Source organism: Bidens hawaiensis, unplaced genomic scaffold, assembly GCF_021521415.1.
Source record: "Bidens hawaiensis isolate Kalapana, Puna unplaced genomic scaffold, B.hawaiensis_p1.1 tig00010467_1, whole genome shotgun sequence".
Classification (NCBI taxonomy): domain Eukaryota; kingdom Viridiplantae; phylum Streptophyta; class Magnoliopsida; order Asterales; family Asteraceae; genus Bidens; species Bidens hawaiensis.
The window spans coordinates 708,590-724,430 of record NW_027491799.1 but is presented as its reverse complement, the minus strand read 5'-3'; the positions used below and the strand labels follow the sequence as shown (position 1 = coordinate 724,430).

The 15,841-nt window shown below is 36.4% G+C and overlaps 3 protein-coding genes across 3 annotated transcripts; all 3 read left to right on the top strand.

Annotated features, from left to right (window-relative positions):
* Positions 1 to 865: 865 nt before the first annotated feature.
* On the top strand, positions 866 to 3,861 carry LOC143535343 (uncharacterized). The gene is made up of 6 exons (XM_077029624.1): positions 866 to 970; positions 2,377 to 2,470; positions 2,910 to 2,983; positions 3,191 to 3,250; positions 3,410 to 3,649; positions 3,739 to 3,861. Exons 1-6 carry the CDS (start codon positions 866 to 868, stop codon positions 3,844 to 3,846), a joined length of 681 nt encoding a protein of 226 aa, XP_076885739.1. The 3' UTR covers positions 3,847 to 3,861.
* Positions 3,862 to 5,753: 1,892 nt separating this feature from the next.
* LOC143535361 (uncharacterized) lies at positions 5,754 to 11,402 on the top strand. The gene is made up of 9 exons (XM_077029640.1): positions 5,754 to 5,879; positions 5,988 to 6,202; positions 6,283 to 6,465; positions 6,545 to 6,670; positions 6,921 to 6,935; positions 7,028 to 7,180; positions 7,265 to 10,026; positions 10,118 to 10,201; positions 11,053 to 11,402. The coding sequence occupies exons 2-9, from the start codon at positions 6,144 to 6,146 to the stop codon at positions 11,115 to 11,117; spliced, it is 3,447 nt and encodes a 1,148-aa protein (XP_076885755.1). The 5' UTR covers positions 5,754 to 5,879; positions 5,988 to 6,143; the 3' UTR covers positions 11,118 to 11,402.
* A 3,050-nt stretch (positions 11,403 to 14,452) lies between these two features.
* On the top strand, positions 14,453 to 15,707 carry LOC143535341 (25.3 kDa vesicle transport protein SEC22-1-like). The gene is made up of 5 exons (XM_077029623.1): positions 14,453 to 14,686; positions 14,795 to 14,955; positions 15,030 to 15,176; positions 15,260 to 15,336; positions 15,477 to 15,707. The coding sequence occupies exons 1-5, from the start codon at positions 14,499 to 14,501 to the stop codon at positions 15,558 to 15,560; spliced, it is 657 nt and encodes a 218-aa protein (XP_076885738.1). The 5' UTR covers positions 14,453 to 14,498; the 3' UTR covers positions 15,561 to 15,707.
* Positions 15,708 to 15,841: the final 134 nt, after the last annotated feature.

The window sequence follows — 15,841 nt, the reverse complement described above, 5'->3', positions numbered from 1 at the left end:
TAATTTCTAGTTATACTATAACAAAATCCAATTTTTTTAGGATGAACTATAAGTTAGTTTAATAAATGTCACGTTTAAAGGTTAAATAATTACTAACAACATACCATGTTTCAAACTTTTAAATTATTAAATGATTTTCATATTTTCTCGAACAATCAATGAATAAAACCTGACTATTCGGGGTTGCCCAATAGCAAAAGAAGCCTTCATACGCTCGCAATAGCAAATAATGTTGGGTAACCCAATCCCACTATCTCCTATTCCTGGAAAACCCGCCGTCCGAATACCCGTTGCTGTAAAACTTGATTGAGATCAAATTTATATAAAATTATGCGACCTTCATCCCAACTCTTCACTTCCCGTCCGACACGAACCGAGCTAAAGTGTGTGACTAGATTATTAAATGTTTAATGCCTACATTGGTTTAAAAGTCAATAAAAGCTCTTAGGTTGTTGATTCACAAATATCTACCACACCCATCCAACCCATTTCCATTTTCCACACAACCCATTATTTTAACACTTTAAATCTTTTAAAAACAATAAATAAACATATTTTATTCCTGTTTCTGGAGACTTCTTGCGGCCTTAACGTACGATGTATGTATGAAAAAAGATCAAAATCCTGTAGCTCATATTCATATGATCATATCCTCTTATTATAACCATTCCAACGTGCGTGTTTTACTCTTTAAATAAATTAACAACATGTATTATTATTAGTTTATTACTCCCTTTTTATAATCATTCCATCAACAATTACAACCCTTTAATATCCAAGAAACTGGGTCTTGATCTTTTAATTAATCCAACAATTTATTGGCAAAACAAAGAACAAAGGTGAATCTTGATTAAGGGTTTCAAGAATGGATGTTAATGGAGGAAAAAGTATTGATTTTTATAAGATTTTGGGGCTTAAAAAAGAATGCACTGAAGCAGAACTCAAGATTGCATACAGGAAGCTTGCAATGGTAATTTTTTTTTTTATTAAATTTTAACTGTTTTATTATTTTTTTTTCTTTAATATTATTGAAATTTGTATGAGTTTCTTGACTCATCATCATCATCGTACTCAGTATATCCCAATAGCAAAGCTATGGTAGGGTCTGAGGAGGGTAAGATGTAGACAGCCTTACCTCTACCCATAAGGATAGAGAGGCTGCTTCCGGTGAGACCCCCGGCTCGATAGTAGTTTTGCATCAAGCCTTGGACATAAGGCACATAGTACTCAATCATCGGGACACCGGCTGATCGGTGCATGTACCCTTGTCTTTCGGCTATCAACGCCACTACATGATGCCTGATTAACCGTCCGTCACTTTTAAACGTTATTTTCACGAGATTAGTAAAATAACGTCAAAATTAGTGCAATTTCACTTTTGCCCACCCGAGGGTTCACACATATATACATCATATGTGCGCACCGCAAGCAGGGCTTTATGAGTTTCTTGACTATAAAATTTAAATACTTGCAAGATCTATATGAATTTGATTATTTGGAGCTACTTAATTGAGTCCAACGGGTCATAACTTATAAGTGATGTTAATTCTAAAAGATTTAGTTTTGTTATCTAGCACAACGTGTTGCCCGTTTGCCATTTGTTTTGATTAGGCCTGTAAACAAGCCGAACGAACACGAACAAAGGCATGTTCGTGTTTGTTCCTTTACATTTAACTGGATATGAACACGAACACATAATCGAACAAATTTTTGTGTTCACGATCATTCATTATGAAAACGGGCATGTTCGTGTTTGTTCCTTTGCATTTAACTGGATATGAACACGAACACATAATCGAACAAATTTTTGTGTTCACGATTGTTCATTATGAAAACGGGCATGTTCGTGTTTGTTCGTTTAAAACCTAAATGAACAGTTCATAAATGTAAACGAACAAAAACAAACAAACTTAAATGAACATAATAGAACAGCCATAAACAAACGCAAATGAACGTAATTGACCAGACATAACCAAGCGTGTATATACACACATATACATATCCATATACGTATACATATAATTTAAACGAGCCCCTTTTATGTTTATATAATTATTTTTATATAAATATAGCTACTTACGTATTTATTAAAATTTAAACAAACATAAGCGAACGAGCGAACACAAACGGACATTCATGAACATAAATGAACGAACAAAACGTTTGTTCGTTCGTTTAATTAAATGTACAAAAAAAATTTGTTCGTGTTCTTTCGTTTATTAAATAAACGAACTTCCTGCCGAACAGTTCATGAACGTTTGGTTCGTTTACAAGCCTAGTTTTGATGTAAACACTACTGTTTTTTTAATGAAATTTATTGATATGAAATGACAAGAGTATATAACTTTTTGTCTATTTGTGTTGTTTTGGGCGTAGAGATGGCATCCTGATCGTTGTTCAGCCTCCGGTAATTCGAAGAATGTGGACGAGGCAAACAAGAAGTTTCAGGAAGTGCAAGAAGCGTATTCTGGTATGTTTTTAGATCAGTTTCTGTAATTAAGTTCAATTTGGGATTAATTGTATTGAGAATTGTCATGGGGGTGTTTGGTACTGCTTATTAACTTGGGTTGCATTCGGGTGCGATAAAAATCTGATCTTGGATTGGAATAGCATATTCCTATGTCTGGCAAAACGGGCTGCTTTAAAAATGTCATTTTGGTTTCGGGTGAGTGATCTTAAGGAAATGGGCATGGGTTGAAACGGGCCATTTTGGAAAAAAAGTAACAAATAACTCAACATTATCAAGATACAATAATAATAATAAATTGTTATAAATCTATCTAGTTCCTGAAAATTTGAATAAAAACATGTTTTTGCCATTTTTTAAGATTTTTGACAATAACACCAACAAAAACATGTGTATTTGAAGATTTAGTTGACAAATTCCAAACAATTTTTGTGTTTCATAGTACTTTCTGATGCAAATAGAAGATTTCGGTACGATGTTGGAATTCGTGACAATGATGATGTTGATGACAACAATGTGAGTTCTTTATTTCTTTTCTTGCAAGAGACTTATGTTCATCATAATGTCCTTTGAAAAACATCTAAAGTCAATAACTTTCAGATATTATTGTATTTACATAATCTGTGGTTTCTTCAAGTAATTTGATTCAAGAATTGAGTTTAGAACCCTGAAAGTATTTTTTTTATACTGTGATTTACCGTTTATGAATCGGTTATTTTGAAGCAGGGAATGGTTGATTTCTTGAGAGAAATGGCAGCAATGATGAGGCAAAACAAAGCCAGTGTAAGTTTTATGCTTTCTTATTCCTTTCTGATCATTATAAATAGTAAAGGCATCAAAATTAATGGGTCGGGTAATGGGTCAAAATGGTTAACTTTAGTTTGGTTGCCCCGAAAGACTATTATTCAATTTAACCTTTATAAGTCTATATGTTGTCGATAGGGTAACATTGAGACAAGTGTCGAGGAGCTAAAAGGTTTGTTCGAAGAGATGTTTGAAAAAGAAATAAACTCACTTGATCCGTCTTATGAAACAAAAAACTTCACCACTTGCCCTATAGTGTTTCCAAGTTATGGTGAAAGCGCTTCCTCTACTAACAAACGAGGTTCTTTGGGGGTGTCAACCGTCACGGTTGAAGACCCGTCAACTTTCAAGATGAGTGTACAAGGATTTTGCTTAGGGGTTAGTTAGTTTACCGGCCTCTCTATCTAATTTGACTATAGTCTTTATCTGATTCAAACCGAATACTAACAATGTGTCGTGTATGATAGACAAACAACATGGAATACACAAAGAGAGCAAGTTGTGCTCGAGAAAGGCGAGGCACTAAACAAAGTTCCAAACACAAAACTAGTCGAAATGGTTGCAACAATTTGTGATTGAATGGTTAACGCAAGTTTCTAGTTCATTCTATGGTTGTGTAATATTTTTAGTGTGCTAATTAATTCTTTGAAACAAATTCTTTCTTGTTATTTGTATCATGGTGTTGATGGTAATGGAATTATCATATCTTACAAGTGAGTGTTCTTTGCAAAATAAGTGAAAGTGAATCTAACTTATAATTTATAATTTGTGAAATACAAATGTTGGTAGATTGCATTCTAAAGATAAAGGCTAAGTGGATTGCAAAGAAGCTTTTATTCTCTTTTTTATAATCAGTTTCTTTTTACTCCGTATATGAAAAGAAATAAAGTATGGTACTAAGTTAATGGGCTCCATAATCCATAAATTTTGCTTTTCAATTTTCTATAATAATATGTAGTCATCTACATAAGGTATCAATACCTAAGGCTGATGGAGACTTGACAAGTGTTTCCTCTTGTAGAGGAATCTTTAATCAACAAAAAAATATGTATGTGTGGTGTAAAATGTCAATGATGTTCAGTGTCATGATTAAGGAATGCATCACAAGAATGACTTTTGAAATCTAAAGAAGATTGCATTGATTTGTCATAAATGGAAAATGTTTTGCTTTAGAAAAAAAATATCATGAAAGTAACGGTTTTTAATAGTGCGAGTTATATCTTTAAACTTAGGCCATCTCGAAAAGTCATGTATAACTTATATGTGACCTTTACACTAATAACCATTTAGAGGTCTCTTTAGAATTAATTTTGTAGAGGTTGTTGGCTCCCCCAAGGGAAACCCACTTGCACCACCCATGAATATGATTGTGATTATGGAACTGACCGATCTTGGGTTTATAGCATTGGACCATATGTTTGATTGGACCAGATCTTTGATGATGCTGCATGGAAGAGCTTCACATGCTTTTTAAGCTAAATGGAAATATTTTAATACACGAATATAAAATGGTTATCTAGTAGAGGTCACATATATCATGACTATGAAGTTGGATTTGTTTTTGAGTGAAAGTTAAGTATATTATGGAGATAAATGTCACCTAGTTTGTTACATGTAGGGGTGAGCAAAATGTTCCAAGAAAATTAAAGTAACTTAAATAAAAAGTTAAGAAAATAAATAACTTATGGTTTCATACTTTCGTTTTATATTTATATATAATCGACTATATCGCTTGGATTTATATTACACACAGAACACACACATACAAAAGCGATCAAACAATTACCATAGCAAACTGCTAGATAACCAAATCAAATCGAAGCAATTACTATACTTTTTAAAAAGAAGGGAGATCTAAAATTCTAACATGTATTAAACCCATTGAAATGTCTTTTCTTCCACCTACTCAAGATATGTCAAAACCCGAATCTGTAATAAACTCTACGCAATTGACTCAAACCCAAGATTTAACAATCGAAAACCATACAATTCATGATAACAAAAAATTACCGCACCGGTCGTATTACACTTTTTAATTACCGATACTTTAACACATAATTCAGACATAATGTATATCGAAATATTAAACTACACACATAAAGTTACCTACTAAAAAAATAATATAAAAAAACACACCTCCCCCTAAAATTCTACATGTTTCTATATTCATGCTGTACTGTTTATCTAGTTACATCAACTAAAATAACTACATATTTCTACCTAGTCAAATGTTTTCAATCAAAACACAATCCTCGTTTTATCTTGTATGTATTCAAATCTAATAATCTATGCATCTACATATATACATACACATACTGTACTTACATATTTTTTAGAAAGAAGATGGAGAACATGAAAGATAATGGGTGGGTTTGAGAGAGAGAAGTAAAGCAACAAGCACCATCTACACAACACAAGACAGCTAATTAATTTACCTTTGTAGGGTTTTCAACTTTCTTTCTTTCTTTCTTCATATAAAACACACACACTCTCTAAACAACACAAACCCCTTTTCTTTCTACACCCAAGAACCGCAATGTTGCTTGATTTTTGAAATCCAATCCAAGATCCTTCTGGGTTTTCAAGATCTTACATTGCTGTCACTTGGGTAAGTCTTCAATTTCACTCAGCTTTCCGATTTCGGATTTCCAGATTATTAGGGTTTTTACCCGATTATTGATTTGATTGGCATTTCGATTGTTTGGTGTGGAATCAGATCTGATGCGGTCTTGCATTACAGTCTGATTGCGTTGTAGTTAGATGGGATTTGGTTAAACGTTCGAATTTTGTTGTTGATGCACGAATAGTTCGCATTGTTGGTTTAGGCTTTTCGTCGAACAACTGGTGTGCGAGGTGAAACATTGGGGACAAGATGGAATTCGACACGCCGCTTGATTATGCTGCATTCCAGCTGTCACCGAAACATTCGAGGTGAATTCCGGTTTTGGTAATTGGTAGCTTGGTTTGGTTTTGTTGATTTTGTGCTGATCTTTTGGTTGTTTTTTGTGCAGATGTGAATTGTTTGTTTCGAGTAATGGGAACACAGAGAAGCTTGCGTCGGGTTTAGTGAAGCCGTTCGTGACTCATTTAAAGGTTGTGGAGGAACAAGTTGCATCGTCGGTTCAGTCTATAAAGCTTGAAGTGGATAAACGTAAAAATGTGGACTCGTGGTTCACGAAGGGGACACTAGAGAGGTGTTTTTCCTATGATAATTCAGTTGCTATTTACTAAATATGTTTTTTGTAATTATTAATTTATTTATTTTATTACTAGGTTTGTACGGTTTGTTAGTACACCTGAAATTGTAGAGCTAGTGATCACCTTAGATGCCGAGATGTCTCAGCTAGAAGCAGCCCGAAGATTATATTCTCAGGGATCATCTGAGAGCAACATAGGTATGTGATATGGACCGTGATCTTTTTTACTTGATATGTGAAATAGGAAGATTGATTATTTGATTAGTGTAATAAGAGTTTGATACGCGCTATGCATCTGCTACCAAGTAAATAAAAACATATATCATACCTTTGCACATTGTTTTTTAAACTTCAAATTAGGGCTAATTTGACGGTGCTAACTGCTAATATAGTGGGCTAATATGGTAATGTTATTATAATCCAGGTGACGGTAGATCAAGCACCGCAGCCAGAGCTGATGCAACCAAGTAAACACTTCTCTCTCTATCTCTCTCTTTCTTTCTCACACACACACATGCTGCATTTTAGGCTAATTTGTTACATCTTACGGCAATTATAGGAAGGAACTTTTGAGGGCAATTGATGTGAGGCTGACAGCTGTAAAGCAGGACTTCGATACAGCGTGTGCTCGTGCGGCTTCTGCTGGTTTTAACCATGAGACTGTAACCGACCTTCAGTTGTTTGCTGAGCGGTTTGGTGCTGCTCGTCTAAAGTAAGAGTTTTTACTTTTTCGTTAAATAATATTTTTGTGTTTGGTTTGAAACTGTTAATATAAAATATTTCTAATTTTGTGCAGTGAAGCTTGCTGTAAATACCTCTCACTTTATGAAAGATGGCCCGAGTTGTTCAAGCACTCATCTAAATCCAGCTTCGGTGATCAAGCTGCCATCCGGTGCTCGTACAGCTCAGACATGTCAATTGATGACGACGCACCGTCTACCACCGCCACGTCCACCGTCCCCGCTGCTGCCTCAGCTTCTCAACCACCGCCAATCACATTCTCTTTACGACCCATGGGTAAAGACGAAACGGTTTCTGATAACCAAAAGGTAAAGAAAGAAGATACTGGTAGCGGTGGGGTCGAGGAACCATTGGCTCAGACCGCCCCACAGCCGTCTTCTAGGCGGCTCAGTGTGCAAGATCGGATTAATATGTTTGAAAGCAAGCAGAAAGAGGTGGGTTCTGCCACCGGGAGTGGCAGCAAACCGCCACCAGCTGTTGCTAAGCCTGATCTTCGCAGGCTTTCGTCTGATGTTTCTCAATCGAATGCAACTGTTTTGAGAAGATGGAGTGGTGCGAGTGATATGAGCATTGATTTGAGTGGTGAGAAGAAGGAAACCGACAGCCCGAAACCACCTTCGAACGCGACCTTGATTGAGTTCAACAAAAGTCAGTCTTTTGATGTCAAGAAAAGTCAACATGATTTGAAAGATCAGGTGAGTACTACTAGTAGTAGTAGTAGTCAACCTGATTTTGAGGTCAAGAAAACTCAACCAAAAATGGAGACGAGTTCTGTTAGACCCGAAGAATCTGTTGGGTCTAACCACTCAACTTCCACTTTGGAAAAGACGCAGTCTTGGTCATCTTTAACCAAACCTGAGGATGATTCGTTGGAGGTGCGGTTAAAACCCAATACTCAGTTCAAGTCTTTATTCAGTAATCAGGAAGAATTTGGTGCTGGGCCCGTTGGCCCATTTGAGCCTGACTCCAAACCGACGAGTTTAAAGGCTCCTTCAAAGAGAGTCGGTTCCGGGTCAAAAATCCAGGAAGCTGTAGCTGCTTCTCAGCATAGAGGGCTCGAGATCGGTTCTTTACGGGCTCAAACCAGGCCCAATTCTTCAGCAGAAACCAAGGAACCAATAGCGAAACAATCTGGCGAATCTGGGCCACAAAAAACGAAGGTTCAAAAAAATGTTTTGCGTGACGAAAGCAAATATGCTGACGAGTACAATAAGACACCGCCACCTGGCAAATATTTTCAGGCGGGGTCTGGTTCAACGCCAATGGATACTAATGTTGACCAAGTCAGTAAGTCAAGGCCGTTAAAAGGAAATCAAGAACTAAACGACGAGCTTAAACTGAAAGCAAATGAATTAGAAAAGCTTTTTGCAGAGCATAAACTTAGAGCTCCAAAGCTTCCGGAAGAACCTGTTCCACCTCCGGTTCCCGAACCGAAAACCGAACCTAAATCTAAACCTGACGATCAGAATCACCGGACTCCACTTCAGAGAAGCTTTTCTGATGCTTCAAGAGGAAAATCTTATAACAGTTACATGAAGAAACGAGAAGAAAGATTAAAGGAACAATGGGGATCTAATAAAGCCGAAAAAGAAGCTAGGATGAAAGCTATGCAAGATAGCCTTGAACAAAGCAGTGCTCAAATGAAGACCAAACTATCATTGTCCGCAGGTACACAGGATCCCGTTTCCAGTGCCCGCAGACGTGCCGAAAGATTAAGGTCATTCAATGCCCGGTCAGCTATGAAGCGAGAGCAGCCGTTAGATTTCGGGCAGCTTGAAGAAGATGAAGATATATCCGAATTTTCAGACCTCAAGATTTCAAGTAACGGTGTTTCTCGCGGTAAAAAACCGTTACCAAACAAGAATTCTTCCACATCTACACCGCGGACACCAGTTCCCAGTACGGGCTCCAAAGTAGCCTCTGGTTCCGGGAAACGGAGGGCACAATTGGAAAATCCTCTCGCCCAGTCGGTCCCGAACTTTTCAGATTTGAGAAAAGAAGATGCTAAACCGTATTCTGTTGCCAGCAAGGCAGCTGCACGATCTCAGATGAGAAACCATACGCGTAGCAGAAGTAGTACCAATGACGAGGTTCCACATGTCAAGGAAGAGAAACTGGGACGGCTGCCACCTGCCGTTTCAACACCGGGAGAAGGTGTTCATAAAAAGCCGTTTCATAAGAGGAATAACAGCATTGGCGGGAAAATGAAGGTGCCATTAGTGGTAAAGGAATATGAAGAAGACGACGTGGAAAACGAGTTTGATGATGTCATGGAAACCGAAGCTTCTCAAGATGTAGTAAACGAGAGCTTGTCAAACTCAGAATCTGGTAACGGGCAAACGGACCCCACCGACCCGAATCTGGCAACCGAAATACTGGCGGTGCAAGATTTGCCCGGTGAAAGCCCGATGTCATGGAACTCGCAAATCCATTATCCGTTTTCTTTTAATAACGAGGCTTCTGATAACGATGCTTCTGTTGAATCTTGGAATCTAAGTTCAACAGAATCTGATGTGGCACGCATGAGGAAGAAATGGGGAAGTGCGCAAAAGAACATTCTTGTTGCTAATTCGTCTTCTGGTTTTCAATCCCGCAAGGATATGACAAAAGGGTTTAAACGGTTGTTAAAATTCGGGAGGAAAGGGCGTGGTTCTGATAATTTGGCTGATTGGATTTCTGCTACAACTTCCGAAGGAGATGATGATACAGAAGATGGTCGAGATGTTTCTAATCGGTCATCCGACGAGCTTAGAAAATCAAGAATGGGGTATGGACATGAAGGTAGCTTTAATGAGACTGATTTTTATACCGATCAAAGTGAGTATGGTTTCTGTTAAATAACTGATTTTTAATATATAGTTTTAACATGAGTTATATGTTCGAATAATGCTGTTACTTTTTATTATAGTGCATACATTGCAGACCTCAATCCCTACGCCACCAGCCAATTTCCGACTGAGGGACGATCACCTCTCTGGAAGCTCTATGAAAGGTATAATATGAACTTAAAGCTCAAGCTCGGCTCGTTAATAGTTTTTCAAGCTCGAACTTGGCTCGGGCTTAACTTGTTTATTATTTGTTAAAAGCATTTAATTATTTACTGATACATATATATTATTATTTTTCAGATATTTTACAGATATTTATAATAATATTTTTCATATATTATTATATGTTAAAGTATATATTATTTAATCATTTTTATGATACTTTAATCTGTAATAATATTTATTGTGTAGTTATATATGCAAAATTTTTATTTTTATGTAAATAATATGCTCATTTGCCTAGTAAAGCTCGGTATGTGAAGCTCAGATTGAGCCTTTCTATTAAATAAGCTCCAGTTTAAGCTCGGACTCAAACTCGAGCTTGTTTAAGCTCTCGGTCTCAAACTCGAGCTCGTTTAAGCTCTCGGACTCGAACTCGTTTAAGCTTGGCTCTTTTTGAGCTTTTAGCGAGCCGATCTCGAGTAGCTCACGAGTGGCTCGGCTCGTTTACACTTCTAACTTAAAGAATAAATCACATGCTCGTTTAGGCTCGCGAGCCTAGTCAAGTTCGGGGTGTGAAGCATGGGCTTGAGCCATTCATTGTATGAGCTTCAGTTTATGCTCGGGCTTGAGCTCGAACCCATTTAAGCTCAGCTCATTTCGAGCTTTTAGCGAGCCAGTCTTGAGTACGTCATGATCTGCTCAGCTCGGCTCGTTTACACCCATAACTTAAAAGAATATTATTTTTGACTTATATAAAAGTAATTGTATTTTTTTTTTGGATAAGTCTGGGTATTCGTCACTGAAAACTCATGGGCGTTACCTTACTCTTTGGTTTGAACTTTGAACTCAACAGCGCCTCGGTCGTTCTTCTCGTTGTCATCATTCAGGAGCAAGGGAAGCGACTCGAAGCTAAGATGAGAACGGTCGGTAGGTATATATTTAAAATAGAGAAAATGGGTTGGCAAGCATTTGATATGTTTAAGATCTACAGTGTGGTAGACCTTGCTCATGCTTGTGGTAGTCAGCTTTGCTAGTATTTTTGGTTGTATATTGTATTCCTTCAACTCAACTAAATAGCCAATTGGCTAAACTTTATTGTTGAATTCTCTCTCTAGTCTTTATGAAGCAAGTGTTTCAATTTTTTTGCACTATGTACACAAAACTCGAACTCGGAAATTTGAATGGTTATTTCAGTTCTGGTTACTTGTAACTTGTTTCTAAGGGTTCATTGGTATCTTGTAATGCATGGTGTTTCTGGTTTCTAGCAACTTGCTGGTCCATGTTAATAAAGTTCCCGTTACAAAAAAACATGGATGGTAGTCATATAAATAATGTTTAGGTTTAACTCAAGTTAAACGTCAAACAATGCTGCTATCAAGGACGAAGCTTATCGAGGGCCAGGGGTGGCCCCGGCCCCCCTGTTTTACTTTTTTTGTTTGCGCAGAAGTGTAAGTTAACCCGTTTTTTCGCTCAAAAATTTGTATACGTAGTGTACACTCACCTGTTTTCAGTCGAAAATTTGAGCTATGCCCCCTTTTTTTTTTTGCGTAGCAGTGAAATTTTGTATACATAGTGTAAATTTATCCGTTTTCAGCCGAAAATTTGAGCCCAGCCCCTTTGAAAAATTCCACACAATTTGACCCCCCCCAACCCGCAAAGTCTTTGTTCAAACTTCGCCTATTATTATTTTTTAAATTAGATTAGTTAAAGTTGAAGGACTTTATGATTTTTGATAATTAAATACTTATTATCATATGTTTACTAACATTTACTTATTCATTAACATTATTATTTAATTCTATATATTTTTTCATAATTTGTTATTAATGGTATAAGATATTCTTAAATCAGATTACATAGAAATTATAAAAGCATGTTGTTAAAACTTACTCGTTTAATAAAAAGAAGATAAAGATCAATGAAACTAATGTCCAAAGCCAAAACTTTATATTATATCACTCGACTTTCATAAGAAAATAATTACATAAACATTTTATTAGAGTGATGTGACGTGACAAACCACTGTCCAAAGCCAAAACTTTATATTATATACATCACATGCAAATACATATAGTTAGACTATTATCATAACAAACATTTGTTTGTTGAGGCTTCATACATAAGGAGTAATAAAATGATCCAATTACAATAAAGAGACAGATAAACGGGTAACAAGTTGCGCCGCCACCTCCCTTTTAAATGGCAAAACTAATCCTACTGAAAACAAAGTTATCTTTTCTTCGGCGTCGTTGAGTTATTGTGCACGACCCGCTGAACCCTTTTCAGAAATGTAGTCGCATCGGGGGCAAGAGACCCAAATGTATCGAAAGCAAAATGAATGAAGGCGCGTTGATTCTCAACACACGTCTTCTCGTGCTTAGCAATTTTTTCTGATTTTGCTTTTAACACGACCTGCCTAGCAACAAACCCCGATGCCCCTAAGTCCGACAAGAGGGGACACCCCATTAAGGTTTACACAAGCATGATCCCCCCGCGCATCCAAACACAAAAATGTCCGCTGGTCGAAGAGTAGACGTTCCTTCACGCGGATCCGACAAAAATTCACAGAATTCTCTTTTTTTTCCGAGATTCCCGCTCGTTTTAACACATCAAAAAGGACATCTTTGACCAAATCATGTCTATATTTAAACCCAGAGAATTCTTTGCAATGAACCGATGTTCACTGGACTTATCTAAACAAACTTTACAGTGGACCGAACATGACTCATCAACTGGAAACATGAAAATCATTAAACGATATTTAAGAATGACCCGGTACTCCACCGCTGACACGTGCCGGCTTAAACCTTTGATGGGGATGACAGTCCTAAAGAACCATAAGGACCAATAGGCAATAAAGTTATATTAAAGGGAGCAAGTATTCAAATATTTTATAATTATAAATTTTAATTAATAATATCTGTCATTTTGAAGGACAAGAAAAGAAATCATCCCAAATTCTCCAATTCATTCGTTCTTCCAAAACCCTAAAATTCGATTCGATTTGATTAATTCAATCCGTTATCTCTGCATTGTCTTTAACCTCAATCATCGATCAATTAACCTAGATCAAAATTTTAGGTAGTTTTTTTTTCGGTTTCGTATGCATGTAATGCGTTATGCTTGATTTTGTTGGATTTGGATCGAATTGGAGTTACGTTGGATGTTAATTTAGGTCTGGCTTTGTGATTACAGTTGATTTGTGGTTTTAGGTTTGAAATTATTGTTTAATTTTAGATGTTGTGTGGATTAGATGTTCGATTCTGCTTGATGTTTGTGAGTGACTGTTGAGTTTGAAGTTTGTAATAGATCTAGTTTTACATTTAAGAATTATTGGTGAATATGCAGGTTGTAGTATGTAGTGTTAGTGTTAGGATTACATACAGTTTTTAATGCGATAAGTGTACAAATATCTAGAGTAAGTATTATTACTCTACTTCATTTTTTGTAGCGTAATTACTCTAGCCTAAAACTGTAGGGTGATAATAATTACTCTAGTTGTTTGTATGCTTAGTAGGTTAATTTCTAGGGGTGCAAATGAGGCGAGCCACTCACGAGCTACTCGATATTGGATCAATTAACGAGTCGCGCTTTTTCGAGCTTGAGCATTGTATGGGAAGCTCTTTTGGATTTTCGAGTCTTAATTAGTTTTGTGTATTTTTAAGTTTTATCTTTTTTGGACTTCTATGTATTAATTTCACAGTTCCCTATTGTGCTCGAGCCGAACTTTGGCTCGTTTAAGATGCTACACTAGCTCAAGCCGAGCTTAGGATCGTTTAAGGTTTATCTCAAAATATATAAAATATTAAAACGGTGTCATAAAATTCCAGACTAGGCGCCGATTAATCGCTAGTCGCCACCCCACCGACGTGTGGCCAATTAGTCCTCATTTGTCCAAAATCGGTCAAAATTGAAAATTTTATATATAAATTTTGGAATATATATGTATATTTGAAAATTTACATATAAATTCCAATCCGATTGATCCCTATTAATTCCAAAACGTATACAAATTAATTAATAAATAATAACGAGCCGTGCTCGAGTTTGAAACCCAAGGTTGAGCTCTCGCAAGTCAAAATGAGCCGAGCTCCAGCTCATGTAAGTCGAAATGTACTGGATCTTACTGCGTAGTCTGTAATCTGTATATAAATTTCTGAACAACAAACCTTACTGAATCACTTTGTAGCTTCTGTAACAAATTCATTTTGTTCTAATTTCGTTCTAGTTTTTGTAATAATACTCTTAATTTGCAGGTTTTTTTGAATTTCATTCAGTTTAAAGCTTCTGAAAGTAAACATGGTGAAGCTGACAATGATTGCCCGTGTTACCGATGGCCTTCCACTAGCTGAAGGATTAGACGATGGTCGTGATATGCAGGATGCAGAGTTTTATAAACAGCAAGTTAAGGCCTTGTTTAAGAACCTTTCAAGAGGACAAAATGAAGCTTCTCGGATGTCTGTGGAAACCGGCCCCTACATTTTCCAGTATTATCTGTTCCGTCTACCTTTGTTTGTTTTTCTCTAAAAAATGTTATTGTATGTTATGCAATTCTTGTTGGTGGTAATTTAACTTTATATGTGGAAAATTTTCAGCTATATAATTGAAGGGCGGGTGTGTTATTTAACAATGTGTGATCGTGCTTATCCAAAGAAGCTTGCTTTCCAATACCTTGAAGATCTTAAGAATGAATTTGAGCGTGGTTATGGGAATCAAATTGAAACTGCTGCAAGGCCTTATGCTTTTATAAAATTTGGTAAATGTTACCTTTAATGTATTTGGTTACGGGTAATTAACATTCTTGTTGATTAACACATTCTTTGTGAATAGATACATTTATACAGAGGACTAAGAAGTTGTACCAAGACACAAGAACTCAGAGGAATATTGCTAAGTTGAATGATGAGCTTTATGAAGTGCACCAAATAATGACCCGTAACGTGCAGGAAGTTCTTGGTGTTGGTGAAAAGTTGGACCGTAAGTTAATTATTTCTTTTAATTGTTATCTGTTATGTGAAGCTATTGAAAATATTAATTTATATATATTGATTTTTTTACAGAGGTCAGTCAAATGTCAAGCCGATTAACCTCTGAATCTCGCGTCTATGCTGATAAAGCAAGAGATCTAAATCGACAGGTTAGAAATGATTAGTTTGTTGTTGGTTTTTGCTGCATCTTGGGGGTGTTTGGGATTGCATACTATATGCAGATTGCAGTAGCGATACCGAACACAGCCCTTAGATTATTTGTTAATTTGTTTTTTTTTGAAACTTATAGGCATTGATAAGGAAGTGGGCTCCTGTTGCAATTGTTCTTGGAGTTGTGATTCTGTTATTCTGGGCCAGAAATAAGATATGGTGATCAATGGTTTGTATTCAGTTGTTTTTGGGCGGATTAAGATATTATAAACTATTTGAGCCTTCAAGTAGAAAGGTTATAAATTATGACTGTATTTTCAGCATATATAGTTGCTAGCTATATGGAGGTGGTTAAATTAAAGAACCTTATGCTTAGAAAGTATTTACTTTATCCTGTGTTGGATTAATGAATTTTTATTATACATGGATTTGGTTTGGTGATGTGTAATATTCACTCATTGCACATTGTTGTGCAAGTATGGTGCTTGCTAGTAAGCCATCATT